The following is a 23,175-nucleotide window of genomic DNA, read 5'->3' as shown; positions in this document are numbered from 1 at the left end:
TGAATGCCGAAAGAAATGGGTAAACTTGTGTATTTTTGTGCAGGGTTGGATGAAGAGTGGACAGTCACAGAGAAGTATGATTGGACACAGGGGTTGAATGATGAAAAACTGGGAGGAACTGGGCAAGGCCTGTTTGTTCAGATTCTTCTCTGTGTCCTTGTGTCTTCAGAGATATGGATGTTCCTTCCTTCTCATATAGGGAGGGCACCTCTTGGATGAGGATCTTATGTCTTCCTTCAGGGGAGAAGGGCAAGGGGAAAGTGAGAATGACCTTCCTGCTTCTGCTGTTTTCTCAAATGCCAAGATGCCATGTTTTGGGTAGCATGGCCTGAACCCCGTCAATAGCATTTATCTCTCAGAGTAAATGAAAGATACTGAGGTAATGCTGGGATTCAGAGACTATGTCAACAATGTACATACACCATCTAAGGAAGTACTCAAGAAGAAATAGCAACTGAATCAGCATCATGACCTCCAAAGAGGAGACAATGATGAGAAAACAGCTCTATGGTGTATGTAGTTAAATCTCAAATGATGATGGCAGAGCAACCGGAAATGTGTCAGAAGCACTACAAGAGAAACCTTAACAGAAGGCTGGAACTAAAAGCATTTACCTATCTCAGCAAAATCCAGTAGTTGGAGGAAAGTAGAAAAGTAAAAGTGTTCCAAATTCTCATCTCATCTGAAGAGGGAGAGTGGGGAAATAGTTATGAAACAGAGCTTTAGTGGAGGGAAATAATTGCTATCTTGCATTCATATGACAATGAGAAACATATATTTGAATATGAATGTCAGGAGTGGGAAGGTAATCATTAATACAATGAAAAGAGGACAATAGACCCACCTAATTAGCAGTGAGGAAAGGGATTGAGTAGCAATCTGACCAGTTTAGCAAAATCAGCTCCAAGGAAAAAAAGGAAACGGGAAAAATCATGAATAATCAAAAAACGAGATGAAAGGAGTCAAATCTACTCTATTACCTATTACCTAAAATTTAAATATACTGCATTTTGGCCAGGTGTGGTGGCTCACGCCTGTAATCCCAGCACTTTGGGAGGCCGAGGTGGATGGATCACTTGAAGCCGGGAGTACAAGACCAGCCTGGCCAACATACAGAAACCCGGTCTCTACTAAAAATACAAATATTAGCCAGGTGTGGTGGCAGGGGCGTGTGGTCCCAGCTACTCAGGAGGCTAAGGCACAAGACTCGCTTGCACCCATGAGATGAAGGTTTGTGGTGAGCCAAGGTCAATGCCACTGCACTCCAGCCTGGGTGACAGAGCAAGACTCTGTCTCCAAAAAATAAAATAAATAAATGTACTGCATTTTGACATGAACTACTCATTTGGTTTATAAAAGTTATTGGTGTTTATAAGACATACACTTAAAATGGTAAAGAAAATTGTTGAGAATAAAGATACATTAAGTGAATACAAACAAAAAGAAAGGAGGAATGGCAGTATTAATATCAGGAAAGATGGAATTTATGACTAAAAACTCTCAACAGGATAGAAAGGACCATTGGGTAAGTGATAAAAGGCATACTGTGCAGAAGAAGAACATTCTTAAAATGCATATGTTGAACAATAATATAGTAGCTAAATTTATAAGGAAAAACTATTTAAAAAGAAAGATTGTTAAAACACATTAATGGTGAGATATTTTGATTAACTTCCTTCAGAATCAGGCAGATCTGAAAGACAAAAATAAGACTGCAATCATAATATTAATCAAAAATTTTAACTAAGATATATATACAGAAATTTACAACTGTCAGATAGAAATGATACAATTTTTTATATTTCTATGGTATTGTAGCAGAAACTGATTATGTATTTAGCCACAAAAAAAATAAAAAATTCAGAAAATAGCTTTTATAAGCCAAAACATTTTATCATAAAATGTAGTAAAATTAGAAATAAATAACAAAAAGATAAATGAAGAAAAACACTTTTGCCCCTTGGATTATGATGTCCCTTGACTACGATAAAAAGCAATCAAGAGCAGTGAAAAGTCAGCTTCCAAAATGTATGGGAGACAGTGAAAGTCATTATCATAGGAAAAACATTGTGAAGAAATCAAGAACAAAGACCAACAAAATAGGAATGTACTATACATTTAAGAAATGAGTTCAGGCTGGGCACAGTGACTCACACCTGTAATCCCAGCACTTTGGGAGGCTGAGGTGGGCGGATCAGCTGAGGTCAGGAGTTCAAGACCAGCCTGGCCAACATGGAGAAACCCTGTCTCAACTAAAAATACAAAAACTAGCTGTGCGTGGTGGTGTGTGCCTGTAATCCCAGCTATTCAGGAGGCTGAGGCAGGAGAATTGCTTGAACCTGGGAGGTGGAGGTTGCAGTGAGCCAAGATCGCACCACTGCACTCCAGCCTGGGCGACAGAGCAAGACTCCATCTCAAAAAAAGAAAAAAAAAAAACAAAAGAAAGAAATGAGTAGAGTACACTGTCTGGCAAAGAAATCAGAGGAAGTAGAAAGAGGCACATAAGATGTAGCTGACATTTAAAGCAAACAAAACAGCTAAGTCTTTAAAAAGGCTAATAAAATAGAAAGCACCTATGATCCTGATTAAGAAATAATGAGAACAAAAATACGAAGAGATCCTAAAAAGACTGTAACAACTAAAGAGGTGCTATTATTCCAAGCAATACATTTGAAAAATCTAGAGGAATTTATTTTTTCTCAGAAAATATGATTAACCCCAAAAGATTTCAGAGCATGGAGCAAACTTGTCAACACCAATTATTTCAGACAAGATGAGACAGGTGATTAAAAGAGAGACCGTTTCAAAGGGCGCGATATGTTCCTAGGTACATTTTACATAACCTTCAAAGTACAACTAAGTTTAATGTTTAAAAATCTGTTCAACACCACCCTTCACAACAGATGGAAGGTGTCAAAGTTCACGTTATGAAGTTGGCATAACCTTAGTAACTAAACTTGATTAGAATAGTACAAAAAAAAGAAATCATATATAAATTGCTTTACCTACTGAAATTGCTTTTCAGTAGGTGTGTAAGAATTCAAAACAAATATTTGCATTTAAGAATCCAGCAATATATAAAAAGAATAATATGCTAGACCAAATTAATAACCAAGTGGTTACTAATCCTTGCTGAATATACAATGATTTTTTGGTGTTCAGAAATCTACCATAATTAGATTAATAAACCAAAGTAGAAAAACATGATCTTATCAATAGATGATTTACAAGTTTTGGAAAAAATTTAGAAACCATTCTTTATTCAAATAAACTCACAAGAAGAAAAAACACTTCAATGTGGTAGTAATACTTGACATGATCATTCAAGACATTAAACAGCATTCTAAAAAGTGAGATTCTAGGACATTTCAATAGAAATAGGAACATAAGAAAGGTTTACCTGTGCTCACAATTATTATTCAAAATTGTTTTAGATATTTTAGCAATTGTAATAAGAAAATTGATATATAACATTTGATATATATTTTGGAAAAAGTTAAAGTCAGTACTTTTGTTAAATATATGGTTGTATGCATACAAAAACCATGTGTCTCTAGAAATTTAAAAAAAAGAATTTGAAGTGATTTTGGTATTTGGATGAATACAAAATAAATATATAGACAGTGTAGATCATATAGTCTAATGGCAGAGAGTGTAGGTTCTGAAGCCACATGACCTGTGTGTGAATCCCAGGTCCGCCTTGCCTCAGCTGACTGGCAGGTTACCTAATCTTGGCCAAGGAACTTTTTTGTACAAGTTATGTAATTTCTCTCTGCCTCCATGTTTATTATCCATAGATTGTGCTGTAGTTTGTTGAGGATAAAATGCGTTAATATATGTAAACTGCTTAGAATAATGCCTGATACCTGTTATTAATATCTACTGCTTGGAAGTCAGAAAAAAAAATTCCTATCACAAAGGCAACAGACTTTATAAAATTCTTTGGAATAAATTTTGCAAGCATGCTATGTGACCTAATATGAAGCTACCTATAAAATATTATTAAAAAGACATCAAACAGGATCTAAATAAATAACCAATGCTTTAAGATGGGAAGATGGTACCATAAGAGTATGAATTCTCCCCAAATAAATGCATAGAAGTTAAGGATATCACATAGAATTCCAGTGGGTTGAGTTAATTTTAATTGGAGTGAGTGATCTTCAAATTTATCTTAAAATTCAAGTGATCATAAATTGATATTTTCAATGTCTGGAAATAGTCAAAACCACATTTAAAAGTCAAATAGTGAGGACAAAATGGACTTAATATGTATTTTCAAAAGTATTATGAAGCTACTGTAATCATGTCTATATGATATTGGTATAAGTAAAGACAAGTAGGTTCATGGAATAGACAAAAATTTCAGAAATAGATTCTAGTATATAGGGAAATTTAACATAAAACAAAAAAAAAAGGTTTTTCTATTCAGTGGGATTTGATAAATGGTGCTGGCACAACTGGTTATCCATCTGGAAGAATATAAAATTGGACCCGTATCTCTCAGCATATTCAAAAATAAATTAAGATGGATTAAAGACAAATGTAAAAAATAAAGCAAGAATTCTAGAAGTTAATTTGGGAGACTGAGTAAGATAGGAATGACTTGAGCCGTGAGTAGCAGAAAACTTCAGCTTAAAAACTGAAGAGAATCATTTTCTTATTAAAGAAGAAGTCCAGAGATAGCCAGGGCTTAAAGATATCATTAAAGCATCTCTCTATCTTTTTCATCTTTGTCATTCTTAGCAGGTATCTTTTGTCCCCTTGGTGCTCAGGTGGCAGCTGTGCTTTCATATTCCTGTTAGAATAAGAATGAACACACAGGTAGGAAGGCCTACTCTACATTGGACTATTCATTTTACTCCCCTGAGACTTCTCGCCACCTCTCTCTTTTCAGAACTGTTATACATGACCATACTTAGCTGCACGAGAAGACGAAGCATTTTCTATTTTTGCTTTCCAGTCTTTATAATAAAGGTGGCAAGAAGAAAGTGGTTTGAATCCATACAGCCTATCCTAGGGACTCTATGTACACTTCAAGAGTAGGGGAGAAATTTTCTAATACAAAATCAGAATGTTTCTAACAGAAAACCCAGAAGAAAAGATAGACTTAAATGATTAGTTTTAACATTTAAAACCTTTTACATGTAAATTAAAATACCCAGAAACAAAATCACTACATTGGGAAATATATTTATAATTCTGGTGACATATATAATGTCTATATCTAGTATATACTGAATGACTATTACAGTTTGCAAACAGAAAGATAAACAGCCCAAGGGGAAATGTCTTGCATAGACAATTCACAAAAGAGAAATTCACATGGTCAATAAACGTGAAAAGGAGAATCGATTTTCCTATTAGTGTGGGAAAGGCGGTAGCTAATTCCAAATTCTACATCCCTACTATACAGCTGCTATCCTGGCATCTTTCACTGAGCATTCATATATCCAGGGGATTTGCCTAGGAAGTTTCTCCCCATTTGGTAAGCAGGAAATCAGTGGAAGCGGCCACTGTAGGCGGAATCTTCCTGGTGGGTCAGTTTGTTCAAAGGAACAGTCTCACACATGGAAGCCGTACCCTAGAGTACAATTCACCCCGTTCTTCATTCAGACCCAGATAACTTGGAAGACCTGTGTGTTCCCATTGGCATCCTCCATGTTGCTTTCATGGGAAAACACATACTGATCCTTATCAACTTCTAAACCCAACAGATTCCTGAAGTGAGGACTTTCTATATAGTTTTTGAAGTTCTGGCTTAGGAAGAAGCCAAAGAAACAAAAAACAAACAAACAAAAAAACAGTTCATGAATAGCTGTGCTCAAAACTTTATACAGAAGCTCTCATTAAAGTATGTGAAATAAACAATAACAATAAAAAACTGAAAGAAAAAAACCGCAAAATATTCACAGAGGTTGCATTTGAGAGTGGAGCTGTGAAGGAACACCTTCCAATTTTCAGTCAAAAGGTCAAAGGCCAAAAATAATTCCTGCTTCGGAATGCAGCAGGTTGGTTCTACACTTTGGGGATTGGAGAAGAAAAGCGCCTTTCCGGATAGTCAGATCTGGCTTGTTAATGTCTCCGCTGCCCTGATGGCTTGGTTTTCAATTCAGGATGAACTCCAGATACGGTGTTTAAGGGAGGAGCCAGATCAGAACATAGCATTGTGCTTGTGATTTATTTTAGGGATGAAATGTAAACCAGAAGTTCCCAATGCTAAAGGAAATTTTAATGTTTTCTTTTCCATTTTTCTCATTGGACTCTTGATGCTATTATTCTTAGCTTTTTTTTTTTTTCTTCATGTTCCATTTATGCCTCTGCATAAACTGATATGGTTGGGAGATCTTTGAGAGCCTCTGAGTCCATTGTATACAAGAGGAATACAGAGACTCAGACTTGTTAAAATGTTCACTCAGACAACAACTGGTGAGTTAGGTCCAGAAGAAAACTAGAATCTAATTTCAATCATTTTTCTACTCTACTCTTTCATCTTTCTAGTTTCTATTAGAAAACCACAGTAAAAAGCTACATATGTTCTTAAACGTCTTCACAAACATTAGATAGACAAAGATGTCTTAGAAAGGTCACAAGAGGAGTAAATATTTAAAAAAATTGATAAATTGGACTTCATCAAAATTAAAATGTTTAGCTTATCAGACATTACCTTTAAGAAAATGAAAAGCAAAGCCACAATCTGGGAGAAAATTATCTATCATCTATCACAGAGACTTGTCTCTAGCATCTATAAAGACCTTCTACAAATCAGTAACGAAAGATAAATAACCAAATTTTTAAATGGGCACAAAACTTGTAATAGAAACATCATAGAAAAGAGACACAAGTGATGAATAAACCTGTGGAAAAAATGCTCAACATCATTAGCCATCAGAGAAATGAAAATTAAAACCACAATGAAATACTGCCACTCGTCTTCTAGAATGACTAAAATTAAAAAGACCCATAGCACCAAATATTGAGGATGTGGAACAGCTGAAACTGTCATGTGTAAAATGACACAACCGCTTTGGAAACTGTTGGGCAATTTCTTATCTAAAGTTAAAAATAACATCTCCCCCTGGACCCAGCAATTCATCTCCTTAGTATTTACCCAAAGTAAATAAAATCTTACGTTCATTGCAGCTCTATTCATAATAGGCCCATATTGGAATCACCAAGAGAATGGATATAACAGTCGTGTGTTAATGCAATAGAATATGAGTTGGCAGCCCAAAAGAGTGATCTACAGATACTTGCAACAATGTGGAAGAATCTCAAAGATCCACTGAGCAAAAGGATCCCGAGTACATCCTGTAGGACTCTGTTTACATAAAGTTCAAGAACATACAAAACTAGTCTTCTGTAGAAGAAATCAGGACGGTGGTTGCCTGTTTGGTGGGGGTGGACTGGGTGTGGGAGAGCTTTGTGGGAGTGATGGAAAAGTGCCTTGTCTTGCTTGCGGTCATGGTGGGTACATTTGTTAAAACTCATGGAAGTATCCACTTTAGATCTGTGTATTTCACTGCCTATGAAATTTACCTGAATAGTAATAAATACAACAAAAACAAAAATCAGCATGTTCAAACAACTGTAGTTGAACATGGAAAGTTTCGGGTTTGTATTTTCCCGGCTTCCACAGGGGTGAGATTTCCACAGAGCAGAGTTGCACTGTCTCTACTGAACCATAACCACAATCTTTCAAAAACAACCTCTGCTGTCATTGTACTAGAATGTTTTGCTGGATAAAGGCATTTTGCCCATTAAGATAGTAGCATATACAACATATCCAGGACTGTACTGAGAGAATAAAGAGTTTGTGTTATAGATGGGACCAGGTCTTCAAATATTTTCATCAATTTCCAAATGAAAAAGAGCCCGTTTTAAGCTCTTAGATATAGACTAGTTTTGGTGGGGGGGCAGTTTTATTAGAATATTACTAAAATGATAAGTAGTTTTTAAATGTTTCTATATATTGAATGTTCCGGCTAGGTCAAAAGAATTGAAATCATATTTCTTAAATATGTAACATGAAGGTTGTAAATACAACTTTAGAATGTCACTGGTAGCATTGGACAGATGTAAAAATAGTGTCAGTAACGCCTTTGATTAAAATGACAATGTCTCTGCACCATTTTATCCTGCTTTGGATGTGAAACGGAATAAACTATTTTTCTCACTCTTCTTATTTTTGTTTATTTGTATTTTTTTGCATTCTGAAAATCTAGTAACCATTCAGACATGTTGGAAATTGTGAAAGAGGAAGATTTGAGAGCCAAGAGGAAAATGCTTTTAATTTTAAAGACTGAGATTCAGTTTAGTCTTGGATGCCATTATAGTGAATAATGGGAACTGATCCGAGACTTCAAAAGAAATATGACCATATGGTCCTACCATTCAGCACTTAATGCTGCTATGAATTTCCAGTTAGACCCCAAACTTTTCATTTCCCCAGTGTTCCCCCTCACCTCTGTCATCAGACAAAAATGAAAGGAATCTGAAACCCCTTTTCATGTTTTCTGAAATACTGGTGCTGAGAAAGCTTATTTTTGTGAGAATCGAGTTTTATGAAAAGAGACAAAAACCTGAAGCATTAATCAGATCCACTGGGCTAATTACTGCAACTCCAAAGTTTATTACTTTTAAATATTAACTGCTTAAAATGATTCATTTGGAGATCAAAATGATTAATCCTTCTCAGTCACTATAAATGTCAGCGGCAGGATTAAAGGATTTAGATGGTCATGTTTACTCAACCTTACATTTCTGTACTTAAAGACACAAGTTAAATAGCTCTAGTTTATCATTGTTTCGTGTTAATGGTTTTCCTCTTAGCTCCCTCTTTTAGCTCCCCTGCCTAACTGATTGTTAACTAATTTTGGCTGTTAAGTAGGCAAGGGCTTCTTTCAGGCTCGGCGGCCAACCTGCTTTGTGGATTACCTACCAGAAGGTGTGAGTAGATAGATGTAGTTTACAGCCCTCCTCAGGACGCAGTGGGGGTAATCCTTTCCCCCTGCCTTGGCCTTCATTGGTCTGAAGTCTTGAGCCCCAGCTTACTGCTCAACTTGTATCTGGTTCCTTGCCACGTTGCCCATTTTGGATCCACAGTGTGACGCACCGCGGTGTCGCTTCAGTCGCGATTATTAAACACCTGCCGCTTTATGCCAAACCATAGGCGTATTTATACCAATACCTACTGCAGTTCGACTATCAGATATCAGCAGATACATTTGCAGGCGTATTGTCATTGCCGGGCCTTGGATTGTTCTAAAGAAGTCATTTCTAAGTAAAAATAAGAAGCAATTTTATTTTCAGAATGTTTTTGATTAAAAAAACAGAACTATTTTAAGGTTATTTCTTAATTACAGATGGTTGCTGCAATTAGTTTATGGTTGCCCCATTAAGTCCTTCATGTCCAGGCCTAAGACATGCTCTTCCTTTATACGTCGGCCGACTCACAACCTCATTTTTCTTATTTGGGCCACCAAACCTTCCATTCAATATCCATATGTTCGTCTTCCCCTGGAGGCCTCACAAATTTTATCTTGAAGAAAATGCATCTTTTCTAGGGCCATTCATTCTAGTCCTGGCTTCTCGGCTTGCAAATATACCAAGGGTTTCCCTTTCTCATCCACCTCCTCAAGTTCAGCTTAGTGCCCAGCCTGCAATTTCCATTGACAGCTGCATTTGTGATGATTGCTGAGGGGATATCCTGCAGTAGCTTCCATTAGACTTGTGTTCTGAGCAGTCAGTTAGATGATGAGTGTGGTGTCCGGTGGGCATTTTCAGCGTCCTCTGGAAATTCATGGGTGTCAGTATGTGGTTTTGGGTATTAACAACATATTAATAGATAAATCAAGTAAGTAGTTTAAATGGGGTGGGGACCTTAAGGTATTTAGTGGGACTTTAAGTTAATTTCTTAAACCAGTTTTTCATAGGGCCTTACAAATAAAGATTTGTACCCTTGCTGAAATTTCTATTGCATGTTCAAGAATGGGTATTTTGTTCAAATGGTGACACATTTAATATAAAAAGTTAAAGAGTTTGGAGTGTCCCATAAAACATGCATTTGGAAATAAAATTACATATACTTCTTTTGTTGTGGAATCCTCTTACCATTTTGCAAATACAGCAAAAGAGAGAATTCTGGATGACGTGGTGGTGCCGCTGATTCAACAAGCACCTAATAAGAAATGCTCTCCCAGTTTGTAGTTTTATGTTCTGCTTGACTGATGAAGGAAAGTCACTCCATGCCTGAGAATAAATAGTTCCATTCAAGCTCACAACAACCAAGGAAAATAATTAAAGACAGCTGCAGATTGTTTTATTTATGTGCATTAAATTTATATTTATTTGTCCATTTTTTCCCATAGTCAATTTCGGGGTTACTGTAGGAGAAATGCATGGTTATTCTCCTTTAAAACAATCCATATATGATAAAGAAAAGGGAACGATCGAAATGGAGGGGAAAACGCTCCCGTATATCTTATGAAGTTTCATTTCTTTACAATAAACGAAGAAGGATTTTTAAAACTGAGCTTCCCCTAGAAGAGGCAATAAATTAAATTTCTAATTATTGAATAGAAGCTATTAAACAGCAAATCAAGAAAATATATTTGTTTTTTAGAAAGATGATAGGCTTTAATTTTTTCTTTATTATGTTTTTAAATTATTGAAATAATTATGAAAAATAAAAATTCAAAACTATAAAATAGAAAATTACTAATTTCCTTCATTTACAACCTTTTCTAAATGACCCATTATAATAGTTATATGTCTCCTTCCTCACCCTTATTCAGACTCAATATAACCTGTGGGTCCTCTTCCTTAATTTCCAAAAGTGGATTATACTTTATACACAATTCTACAACTTGCATTTTTTTTTTTTTTTTACTTAAAGTATACAAATGAGCTTCCCTGCAGATCCGAAGACATGGTCCAGCTCATTCTTCATGCTAACCACAGTGTTCCACAGCATGGGCATGCAACTTTTCCGCCATTCTCTTTCTGGCAGACATTTGGGTTATTTAAAATTTTGCAACAATGCTGTAGTAAACAACTTGTTTAAATAAACATTCTGTATATTTAAGATGAGGTGATTTTATTTCTATGGGATGTAACTCCAAAGGTAGATTTTCTATGCTAAATAATATTTCTGATTGTAATAGAAAATTATTTTACATGGAATAAAAGCAGAATAATAGAAGGCAAAGAAAAAATGATAGGATAAAATAATAATAAATTTGCATAGCAGACTCCCAGAATCAGCTGCTTTTCAGGGGAACAATGGTTCTTGTTTGCCCTCTAACTTCCAGTACCAGTGACCTATATTATAAGCCCTCATTGCAAACTCCAAGTCCCACGTAAAGTGTGGCATAAAAGAGAAGCAATAGATGATAGCAAGTCTTCGCGAGGATGTGCAGAGTTAAAACCCTCATACACTGCTAGTGGGAATATAGAACGGTTGAGTCAGTGTGGAGAACGGTCCGGCAGTTCCTCAAAAGGTGAAACACAGAGTTACCATATGCCTCAGCAGTTCCTCTTCTAGGGATATGCTCAAGAGAAATGAAGACATATGTACACATGAAAACTTGTACAGGAATGTTCCTAGAAACATTCTCATGATAGTCAAAAAAATAGAGATAACTCAGATGTCCATTAACTGATGAATGGATAAACGATGGTGTGTCCATAGAGTGGAATATTATTCAGCCATGAAAAGGAGTGGAGTACAGACGCATGCTATGACATGGAAGAGCTTTGAAAACATTATTCTAAGCGAAAGAACTCAGTCACACAAGACCACATATTGTGGATCTTCTTTATTTGAAATGTCCAGGATGGGAAGTAGATGAGTGGTTGCCTAGGGCTGGGGGTGGGAGGGTGAGGGGAAAATAGAAAGTAGCTGATAATTGGTATGAGGTGTCTTTTTGGGGTGATAAAAATGTTCTACACTTGCCTGTGCTCATAGTTGCAGAACTCTGTGAATATACTGAAAACCATTGAAGTGTTCACTTTAAGTGGGTGCATTTTGGGGTGTGTGAGTTATGTTTCAATAAAACTGTTTATTTTTTTGAAGGAGCAAACAAGCAAGAGACCGAGAGAGAAGGAGAGAAACTCAAATCTAGACGTTAGAGAAATCCAGACACTAGTGAGGAGAGAATGCCCTCCCCGTGGGGTGCTTCCGTCATCCTGTGTGCCTCCGAGACTAGTCCCTCGGGTGGAATCTTTTCTCATCCAAGGAATAGTAAATGTGTTGCCCATTGGTGAACATCACTCTGATTGCGGCTTTGAAAAATCCCTCACTGCTCTGACTAGGTTATAGACACTGGGAAAAAAAGAACGAATAGCTAACCCATTTTCCCAATCCCCTTCGTTTATTAAAGAGGGGGCTGTGCCATGTGCCAACCTCATTTGAAGTGTCTGTCCTTACACCATCCTTTCTACTTTGTCAAATACCCTCACTCGTTTTTTAAAATCTCAACCTAAGAAAAAATGATGCAACCCACCTAGGTTGTGTTTATTCAGTTTTCCTTCTCTAGATTTTCACATTTATGCCGTGCCATAAAACAGAAATGCCTAATGTAATCCAAGCTAACCTTGCCTTTTAATCACAGTGAATTCTATCCTCAGGTATACTTTGTTCTTGCTACAATTTATTGTTTTGGTCCTGTTTCAAATTGTAATGGGAAACTCTTGTTGGCTGTGCTGATCAAGGTTACCAAAATTCAACGTGCAGGAGATAAATACTTATTTTGCCAGTTTTGGCCAAACAGAATTAATATAAAGACTGTAAAATGTAAAGAAAGAAATTAAAGTAATGTTAGAACTACTGCAAAGAACATGGCTTTTCCAATCTAAAGAAAACATGGAAAATGAGAATAAAGTATTGTTCCTTGAAGCCAAAGCTGACTTTATGCAGGATTGTCCAGTGTTCAGCCTGATCCCAGGGGCATCTCAGCTGCCTTGTCCTGCCTCTTCCCACTTCTCTGCACTGCCATAAAACCCTCCCCACTACAGGCCCAGCCCAGCCCAGCCCTCCTGCCCTCCTCCACACCCCTTCTCCCAGTCAGGGAGCTCCCTTCTCTCCATCTTCCCTGCACTGGTCAAAACTGCAGATGTTTTCCATAAGCGTAGCCTATCTTGCTAAACACTGCTAGATTGCAAGAAGTCATCGAATAGACTAATTTATTCTAGTTTAAGATTAGATCTTTCCAGGAGTGTTTGCATTAAAATAAGGGATCCTACAAATAAAATTTCTTAACCGTTGAGGAGAATTGACAACAAAAGAACATGAAGCACTGAGGGAGGTCTGGAGTAGGGATATTTTTGAATAAAGGCAATTACTTAAGTAAAACTCAGCTTTGGTGGTGGTGTCCCTATTTGAAAATGAGTTGAAAATGATCCTCTCCCTACTCTCAAGCTATACACTTCTCTGTGATTATTAATTATGTTTGTCAAGGTATTTATTTTTTAAGTGGTTTTTTTCATTTGGCCCTTTTTTTGTGTGAGTTACATTTACATAAACCATCTCCTATACCAAGTCAGGACAGCCCTGAAAGATGACAAAATACGGTGTAAAGTGACTTAAACAGTGCTAGTGAGTGGCTTCAACCTGGGTCCATCTGAGGCCAAGTTTAGTTTTCTTTCCTGGGGGATACTAAAACAAACTTTGTAGTTCAGTAAGGAAATCTAACAGGGATTCCTGCTGTGGTGCTTGCGTTGTAGCTGCATTTCAGAAGCAGCCCTGGAGAATTTTGAATCATTGTAAGACATTGACTTCAGAGGGTCAGGTATTTATGGAGTTTGGGATCTATGTAGCAATTCATAGGAATGACATGTTTTTAGTTGTAAAGTGAACTGTGTTTGCATACCTGGGTAACAAGTAAAGATTCCTGTTTTCTGCTTCCTTCACCTTATAACTTTTTTACATCAAGACGGCAGTAGTGTGAAAAGCCAATCACTTGGAAATTGTTTCAAGCCACATTGTAGAGATTAGAAAGGGAGTTGTTACTGTCCTTTTATTTCTCTTTTCATTTCTGAATGTGGGCACCTGTCAAAATAGAGGCAAAAAGCAAAGGATCTTATTTATTTTTCCTTGTTTAAAAATTATTTTGCATCCTTATTTTGAAAAATCAGCATATTTGATGGCAGTATCTAGATGTTTTAGGGTCCTCCCCATATGTTACAAGTGACATGTAAGTAGCAGTGGGTTAGCTTTTCCACAGCAACTGCGTTAGCTGCTCATGTGGACACTGACCTTGTTCAGATTTACTTTCATACAATCTGCAGTCATGATTTTAACATACTGACGGTACTGTGTCTCATCTCAGTGAGCTGGCCCACTTTCTCACTGTTCAACGCGCAGGCCCTTTTTCCTTTTTTTCTCTTCTTTTACTTCTTCTTTTGACATACTTTTTGGTTCAGATACTTGTTCACATCTCTATGATAAGCACACTTTGATTTGCAGCTAATTGTAGCCACTGATTTTCATTATGTATGAGTGTCATTGTCAGAATCCATTTGGAAGTCTGACCGAGATAAAGCTGATTCCAACTTCTGATATGACCACAGCAATAAAGCAATTAACCACACTAGTTACAATGTGTGGCGGCCTGGAGGGTGCTAATATCTTTGCAACCCAATATTTACTACATTGGCCATTAGGTTTGATTTATTTCTGAGAAGATTCCATGTGTTATCATTTTATCACAAATAATTTATAATACCCTCTTTCAAAAAATATAATGTATGTTTCTCATGTCAGCCTGTTAGCATTAAAATGTTCACAGATTTAAGAGGTAGAAGTAGGGAAATCAAAACTATGAGTAATATAAATGCTTAATATTCTTAAAAGGTTTGGTTATGAGATAGTAGCATTTAAATCAGTCTTTGTATGTTATTATTTACCTATATTTTGATTCCGACTGGCGCCTAAATCTCACACTCTACCATGTCAACCAGAGACAAGAAGTAGAAAAGCTTTAAGTATGCACGACAAGCAAACATTTTTCTCACTCTTCTCATCCATAGTAGTATAAGGCATGTGAAATTTCCAGAATAAATACAGGATTGGAAAAGTCGTTAATAACAGCAGTCATTTGAAAGCGTCACCTAATTTAAACACTTTTGCTTTAAGTTATTGCAGTGTCATGAGTTTTATTATGCTCAATTTATTAGTAAAGGCCTGCAGAGTTCACAGCCATTTATTTTTCAGGGAACTTGATTTTATCATTAATTTTTAAATACGTAATACTCCCACTTTATTTTTAGAGTGCACTTTATTTGCAAAGATTGGTTTACTCTGATCAATACAGATGTCTTCAGGTGTGTAGTAAAGCAGAAAGCCTAGAAAGTCAAAAATGTACAAAATATGCAGCAAATTTTTTAGACGTTATACTCCAAAATTTAATGTGTATACACAACCCCCCACACACATACCTATATACATACATACATACATACATACATACATACATACATACATACAAAATACTATGTGTTACATTGATTGCTAAGTCAAGGTTGGAAAATATAAGAATGACCAAGCTCCTGTTTCTACTGTTTGAGTAACTTTTTCTTGAGGGGAAACTTTTCTCTTCCAAAGGAGTGATATCTGGGTGGGAAAATTTTGTTGTTTGGGACTCGAGCCAGGACATGGGAAATAATTCGGACAATTTCTATTGCCTCACAAGTCTACTCAACAAAATTCTATCATTGCAATAATCCTTTCTCTGGGTCGAGTTCTCATGGTTGGGGCCACTTTACTTGCCCATCTCTCTGGAGGTACTTACGGGCTTAAAGAGTTGACAAAGGAGCTCTAAGTTGGGGCCCCGCCCTCCTCCCATAATTGCACCCACTTGATCCCATGCCATGTGATGCTACTGTAAATGCCTGGTGCTGATCCCTGAAAAGCCTAAATGTTTGAGTGTTTATTTCTGAAAGACATTCTTGAAAAAAAAAAAAGAAAAGAAACTAACACTGAACATATACTCACTAGCTGTTATCTCTTTTTCCCCCTAATTAGGACAGAATTTTACCCTAAGGCAGTTAGGAGTTTGTGAACCAGCAACTCGAAGAGGACTGGCATTTTGTGCGGAAATGGGGCTCCCCCACAGAGGTTACTCTATCAGTGCAGGGTCAGATGCTGATACTGAAAATGAAGCAGTGATGTCCCCAGAGCATGCCATGAGACTTTGGGGCAGGGGGGTCAAATCAGGCCGCAGCTCCTGCCTGTCAAGTCGGTCCAACTCAGCCCTCACCCTGACAGATACGGAGCACGAAAACAAGTCCGACAGCGAGAATGGTAAGTTTCCTTTTTCGCTTTCTAATGTTGGCATTCAGTGCTTCTCTCTGTTTTGGTTGACTCCGGGGGCGGGGGGATGTTTTTCTTTCTCTCCTCCTTCCTCCCATCCTTCTTACTCTCTCTTTCTTGTCCATTTCTTTTTGTTTTAATGTAGTAGAACTCAAGAAATGTCCTTGAATAATGCATTTTTTCCTGGAAAAAAAAATCAATATTTGACATCAGATTGTTAAATTAGGCAAACAGCCTATGATGTTTTGGCTACAGTTTTGAAAACTGTTTACTCATCTATAGAAAAAAAAAATAGCTTTGACTTCTCTTGGACCACATCACCTGTTGTCTTCTGTGGATTGGCAAAGCACGTGTTGATAAAGGTTACCGCAGAGCCGTCTTGCAATCAAAGATGTGTTTGTAGATTCCTCTTGAAGATATCTCAAAGAAGTTGCAGAATCTTAGAATGGATGAGTGAGCATGCAGAGTAGTTTATTAACAGGGCTCTAGTGATCGAAGAACAAATTTGATCATGGTTTAAACTCACTAGTTGATGACAGCAATTGAAATCTTGGTAAAGAGGGGAGTGTGGCCTTTGATGTTCTTTGGGGACTGGTTTACTATGCAATTAAATCCACACACAAAAATTGGATTTTAGGATATCCAAATAGCAGCTTTTTGTCTATTGCAAGAAAAAAATATCTTTATAAATTATTGGGACTTTCCTTCCTATTGCCAATGCAGGATAATTTATAAAAAAGTTAATTTATATGCAATAATAAATTTTAAAGAAAACTTAAGTTTTAGTCAGTGCTGCTTCTAGGAAGAATTGGGCATCAGCAGCCATGCACCAGACAAAAAATTCTCCTTCAGCTTTTAATATTAACACTGCACTAGCTATTTCAGTTTAGTTATTAATGCTGTGCATATCCTATGCATCAAAAAGCAAAGAGAAAATTAAGATGGAAGAACTGCATGACATTTGAAAAGAAAAATGGTTGTTTTATCAATGGTATTTCAGTTTTATTATTTATTGGGTGACTTTGTCAGCTTTGCTTTGGAATAGAAAAGTGCATCTATTGTTAGCTTTCAGTTTCAGCTAAGTCACTGTGTGAAGTAGCAGCTAATGCTTATTAGTTATTTTCTTTCTATTCATGAAGAAAGGTCTCATTTAAACCAATGCAATCAATTTTTTATCTTATGTAGAATATCTTAGTGCATTAAACCAAAGTCAAGATCAAATGATAACTATATACTCAATATCTTCATTTTGGACGTTTCAGTTCTTGGTGGAGGCTGGATTTATTCCAACTCAAAAGAAGAAACAAGGACAGTTATTTTGACAAAATGAGCCTTAGAATCAGGATGCCAACATTTTGCTCAGCTAATCCATTCACCTCAGTAAATCCTGTGTTTATATCCATGTTCATAGTCACTAACCTTAAATACGTATGGTTTGGAATCAATATTGCTTCCTGTCCAGCTGTACTTCACATAACACTCCTTGAGCAATGGGAGGTACAATGGTCATATTCAAAGGTAGCACCCAGCATTTAATTTTCTTAAAATACACAATAAAATTTGTGATGTTTTAGAAAACTAGAACGCAGCAGGATAATGCGATCAGTTCCGATTATCTGCATCATAGATCATCCATATCCATAGCTATCAACTATGTTTTAACATTGGGTCAGTTTGCCCTTTCCACCCAAAACTTCTATGGCATCTCTTACTTTCTCTCTAGTAACAAAGGTTTCTTGTTATGGTATCTGTATTGGTAAAATATAAATTAATTTTATTATGTTTCAAATTATACGTCTGCTAAAAGGATCTCATGGTGAATTACTAAACACATGTAATTTTTTTTCTTTTCAGAAAATATAAACTTTGTAACCTTTAGTTAACAATATATAATATCCAAATGTTAGGGAGAAGGGAAGGAAGACTTGTGAGTTTCTTTTACCACTTCCCTCACCATTTGCATGGATTAATATTAACTAGAGGAGGAAATTGTTTTGCCAAGAATCTTCTAGACCTTGTTCTTAGAGTGATGTAAAGGCAAGAAAAGTTGCACTCTTTAATTTCTCTAAGTAGTGGCTAGGAAGCAGAATGAAGAGAGACAGGGAGAGTGTCAAGGGCCTTGCCTTGAAATTCAGAACATTTGGCAGCATTTGTTGAGAGTAAACAGGTCAGCCAAGTTAAGAGTATAAAGTGTCAAAAGCAATGTTTGTTGAGTTGGGCAACATGATGACTTAAACTTGTGTTTACTCTTTTTCGGAAGGTTTGGTTGTGGTTGTAATTTTAAACAACGTTTTGATGGTCTAAGAATTCCCAGTGAGAACAGTTTAAAGAAAGAAACAAAAGAGGAAATAAAATAGATATGTTGTCTTAATGAATACTGGCTATTGCATATATTTAAGACATATGTCCATAGGAACTTTCCAGATTAATTTATTCGGTGATTACTTAGAAGGAACAAGATTTCATTTAATATAATTAATTACATTAAGATATGGGGAAGCATAATTTTCTGAAGTATTTAGCAGACCTTATAATTTTGAATTGTGGAATTAAACAATAGTATTGAGGATTTTTTCCTGATATTAAAAAATTATGTGTCTTTCCCTTAAGCTGGGTTATAGTAAGAAGTGAAATTTGCAGTCATACATAGGTTCTTCTAACAACTTTATAAACAGTCGTCTCAAAACTAACTCACATTTTTACCTGTTAATTCCTACTTTTACTCAAGTAATTCTAATACAAAGTTACAAAAATAATTCAATTCTACTATCTTCAGGCATTTTTAATTGCTCTAACTTAAAAAGCTATTGATTTTCTGGCTGTATTTTCCTTTGACTCGTCAATTCTTTTCATTGTCTCTTTTATTCATTTTTATACTAGCTTGAGATGTGTTCGTGGAAGTTCTATTATATCACCAAAGGTTGAAAAGAGAAAGAGATGGGTGAAATAACTCACCAAAAGGAAACTAATTTAAGAACCAGATGCTGATGTGTTTTCATCTGGTTTAACATGAGAGCTTTCCTTGACTGTTTTCTTCATTTGAAATAACTGTGAATGAGGCTGTTTTTCCTAGAAAAAAAAAATGTTATTCAACATTGTAAAATTATGCAAGCAGAGTGCCTGATGTTCCAGCTACAACCTCAAAGAAGAATTTAGTCACTAAAAGGGATTGGATTCCATTTATTTATTGATAAAGAGGCCAACAGTTCAAGTTAAGAAGGCGCTAGAACTGCTGTGAGGCTAATGAAATTTTGATGGCCCGAGCATCCCCCAAGAGTAAGAGAACATTCGGACCGTGTCACACAGTTCTCTGTTAGCTGAGATTCAAAACAAGTGAAAAGGTTTATTCTTTGGCAAAACTAACTTTTCACCAGCCATGGGGATCTGACGTTAAAAAGAATTTTGATAAAAAAATTTTTTTTACAGTATGTTGAGTTTCCTATGTAATTCCAAATATTAATCTTGTTCCAAATGAAGGATATGGGAGAAGCCCTTTCTTGGCAGCCATTGATTGTTGTGGTGTCATTGTTGTAGTGGACTCTGCCAGGCACCAGGGCAAGTTCTGGAGGGACAGTGATTTGGGATCACCTACTAACAGCAGTTTGAGTAAGAACGGTTGAAAGGTTATAAAATCAGTGTGATAGGATACCCCAGTCAAAGGTAGAATTCTCAGTGTGCTCTGGATTATTGTCGGCACCTGGGACTACAGGTGCACGCCACCATGCCTGGCTAATTTTTGTATTTTTAGTAGAGACGGGGTTTCACCGTGTTGTCCAGGATGGTCTCAATCTCTTGATCTCATGATCCGCCCACCTCCGCCTACCAAAGTGCTGGGATTACAGGCATGAGCCACCGCGCCCGGTGGTGTTAAAATACCCCTGACTGAAACCCCACCACCCAGCTTTGCAAGCGCTGTAATCTGACCTCAGTTCCAAATACCTATCTAAATGTCAGGAACAAAGGTCTTTTTCTTTTTCTTTTTCTTTTTTTCCCAAAACATCAGTCTTTAAGCTTTAAAAATGTTTCCTTGGAGAGTAACTCAGAGTGTCAAGAGATGTGCAGAAAATCCGAAGAAGGGTAGGGTTGCTCCTGGTATCAAGGAAATAAGAACCAGAAGTCATCAGGACAGTGAAGCTATTTAGCAAAGAAATGTAAGTGGGAAAACATGTAATAAAGTTAGTTTTGTGATTAAGTAAATAAATGTTTGTGTGGGTATCGCTTCCCAGAAGCAGCCAGGCATAGACAATAGTCCTTTGTCATCCAGCCAGTGTGGTGGTGTCACGGGTGCCTGGATTCGGGGGGGGTCACATTCATTCATTCATCCCCTGCGACGGTTACCCCCTGAATCACCTAGAGCGGGAGTTGTCAACTCCTGCAGGCCTTGTCTGCTCCTTCAGCTGCGTGCTGAGTTCCGGAGGGGCGGAGCTCTCCTGTTGGAGTCTAGTTCCTTCTTCTGCCGCCTCAGCCCGTTAGCCCCCTTGCAGAAAGATGACCCTTGATGGAAGGCAGGCCAGCAGGCGTTGGCGCTGCTCTTCCACCTCCTGGTGACTCAGGACCCCGACAGCCTCCATTGAGGACGGTCTTTGCGAACGTGATGCCCGGAGGTGGGACTCCTGGTTTCGTATGGGCACTACCACCTTCCAGCTTTGAGACCTTGGGCAAGTTGCTCACCCTTTCGTGCCGCGGTTTCCACGTTGTAAAATAGGGGTAACGGTAAACAGGGTATAGTCTTGTGAGGTCGGGGCTGTTCTGAGAATTAAATGAGCTCAGGTATGCCTGGCGCTTACAACAGTGCCTGACATCTGGTGAGTTCTGAATAAGTGTGTGCCCTTGTTATTTGTAAAAGTTGGAAAATTGTATCTGTTTTATGTGGCTATGAAGATTAAGTTAAATAAACAATATCAAGTGCCTGCCTACCTATTGTGACTATCTACCACAATAGATCTCCCCTCCTCCTCCCCCCAACTCCTCCTTTCTCACCCCCTCCCCCGACCCCAGGGCTGCATTCATCAAGTGTTCTGGCAAGATGGGGGAGAACGAACGGTGTCTACCAGAAACGGCAGTGATCATTTGCGCAGTCTGGAATTTCTGTCGCCATTTATTGACTCTCTTATTTTCTCCAAAACCCCACATCCTTTTTAATTGACTGTAATGAAATGAATGTACATTGAATGGTGCTGATTATTAGTCTGATGGCTGTAGACTTCAAAGATTTTAGCATGCTCCTTCCCCTCCTGGCCAAAGAAAATGTCAAAAGTAGTGTTTCCCTCAAAGGCATGTTCCTTAGACAGCTGGTCAATTAAAAGGCAGTTTAACTGATGCTCCTCAGTTCACACAATAAAATAAATCCTTCCAAGAAGACTTCATTTCTCACCTAAGTTTGAGCAGTGTACCTGTTGTAGGACCCCACTAATGCCACATTAATTGGGCATGATACTGAAGTATTATGGACTAATTTGGCTAACGAAAAAGGGTATAACATTAAAGTACAGTCTTTTTAAATGTAATAGATACTTGCTTTGCACAGCTGAAACACTTTTCAAGGAACCAATTTTACTTGTCCTTTGAAATAGTATTTTGAAAGTCTACTTTCTGTATGGAAAGATAAAGTCTAAAAGTTGCATTATTGTATTCTAATAGGTAAACGGTGTACCCCTTAAACCAATTTGATAAATGACTGTAGTGATAGCGTTTCCTTCAGTCTCTGAAGAGAGAACTTCAGCTATTTTGCAATCCAGATTTCCATGTCAGGTGGGATTCTGTTCTCTGGAAAGGAGGACAGTGCCATTTCTTCTCTTCCTGAGCAACTGCAGATAGGTGAGTGAGGAAATAGACGGACTTGTAGCACTTCCAGGGCTGATTAAATTCTAGGAGAGTTTGAGAGAAATAGTTAGCCACCTGTGTCATGTACTTGCGATCATTCTAGGGCAACACAAATGCCACATCTCTCGTGGCTGTTTGGAGGAAGGGGTACTATCTTAGTTTTCTGAAGATGATTTGAAGAGAGGTGTACTTTTTCTCCTCACTAGCATAATTCCATTCCTTCAACTTTATCCAGGAACGTTTTTGAACTAACTTTGGACGTTGATTGAAAGACATAAAATGGAATTCTGTTGCTGTAAGAAACACATGGCGTTTCAGTGTTATTCTAATTGTATGAGATTCTATTACACATACTAAACTGTAACTTGAATATGAATTTCACTGTGGACCCTCTTCTGGCATGTAATGGTCAATTCTGGCATGATCTCCTGTAATAAATTATATTTTATGTTTTATGTGCACTAGAATGTCAAAAATAGCAGAAGTAATATGTCGGTGGGCTTACTAAATCAGGCTCAGAATTAAAGTGCTGCTTTGCAAAATGCTGTCAAATAGTTCCTAATATATAAAAATAATTACATTGCCTTGATAGATATACATTTACAATTTCAATAGTGACTTGTCATTCTTTGAGTAAAAGCTTTCATGTTTCATTTAAGGATGAAATAGATTGACTTCATGGGTATGTACAAATCACTTTTTAGTATAATAAGTTATGATTTAGCTGGCCGGGCATGGTGGCTCACACCTGTAATCCCAGCACTTTGGGAGGCCAAGGCTGGTGAATCACACGGTCAGGAGTTCGAGACCAGCCTGGCCAACATGGTGAAACCCCGTCTCTACCAAAAATACAAAAATTAGCCTGGCGTGGTGGCAGATGCCTGTAATCCCAGCTACTCGGGAGGCTGAGGCAGAGAATTGCTTGAACCCGGGAGGCGGAGGTTGCAGTGAGCCGAGATCGCGCCACTGCACTCCAACCTAGGCGACAGAATGAGACTCCATCTCACAAAAAAAAAAAAAAAAAAGTTACGATTTAAATA

The 23,175-nt window shown here is 37.3% G+C and overlaps 1 protein-coding gene across 2 annotated transcripts in view; it reads left to right on the top strand.

The window, feature by feature from the left end:
* Window positions 1–23,175, top strand: part of TENM3 (teneurin transmembrane protein 3) — a 470,182-nt gene that overhangs the window by 6,308 nt on the left and 440,699 nt on the right. For both annotated transcript variants that reach the window (XM_023221030.1, XM_031935298.1), the window contains exon 2: window positions 16,025–16,303. In XM_023221030.1, coding sequence (XP_023076798.1) covers window positions 16,025–16,303 — 279 coding nt within the window. The remainder of the gene's footprint in view (window positions 1–16,024; window positions 16,304–23,175) is intronic.

The sequence above is a fragment of the Piliocolobus tephrosceles genome, chromosome 3 (genome assembly GCF_002776525.5).
Source record: "Piliocolobus tephrosceles isolate RC106 chromosome 3, ASM277652v3, whole genome shotgun sequence".
Lineage (NCBI taxonomy): Eukaryota > Metazoa > Chordata > Mammalia > Primates > Cercopithecidae > Piliocolobus > Piliocolobus tephrosceles.
Note: the sequence above shows the minus strand (reverse complement) of the source record. Positions and strands in the feature narration are given on the sequence as shown.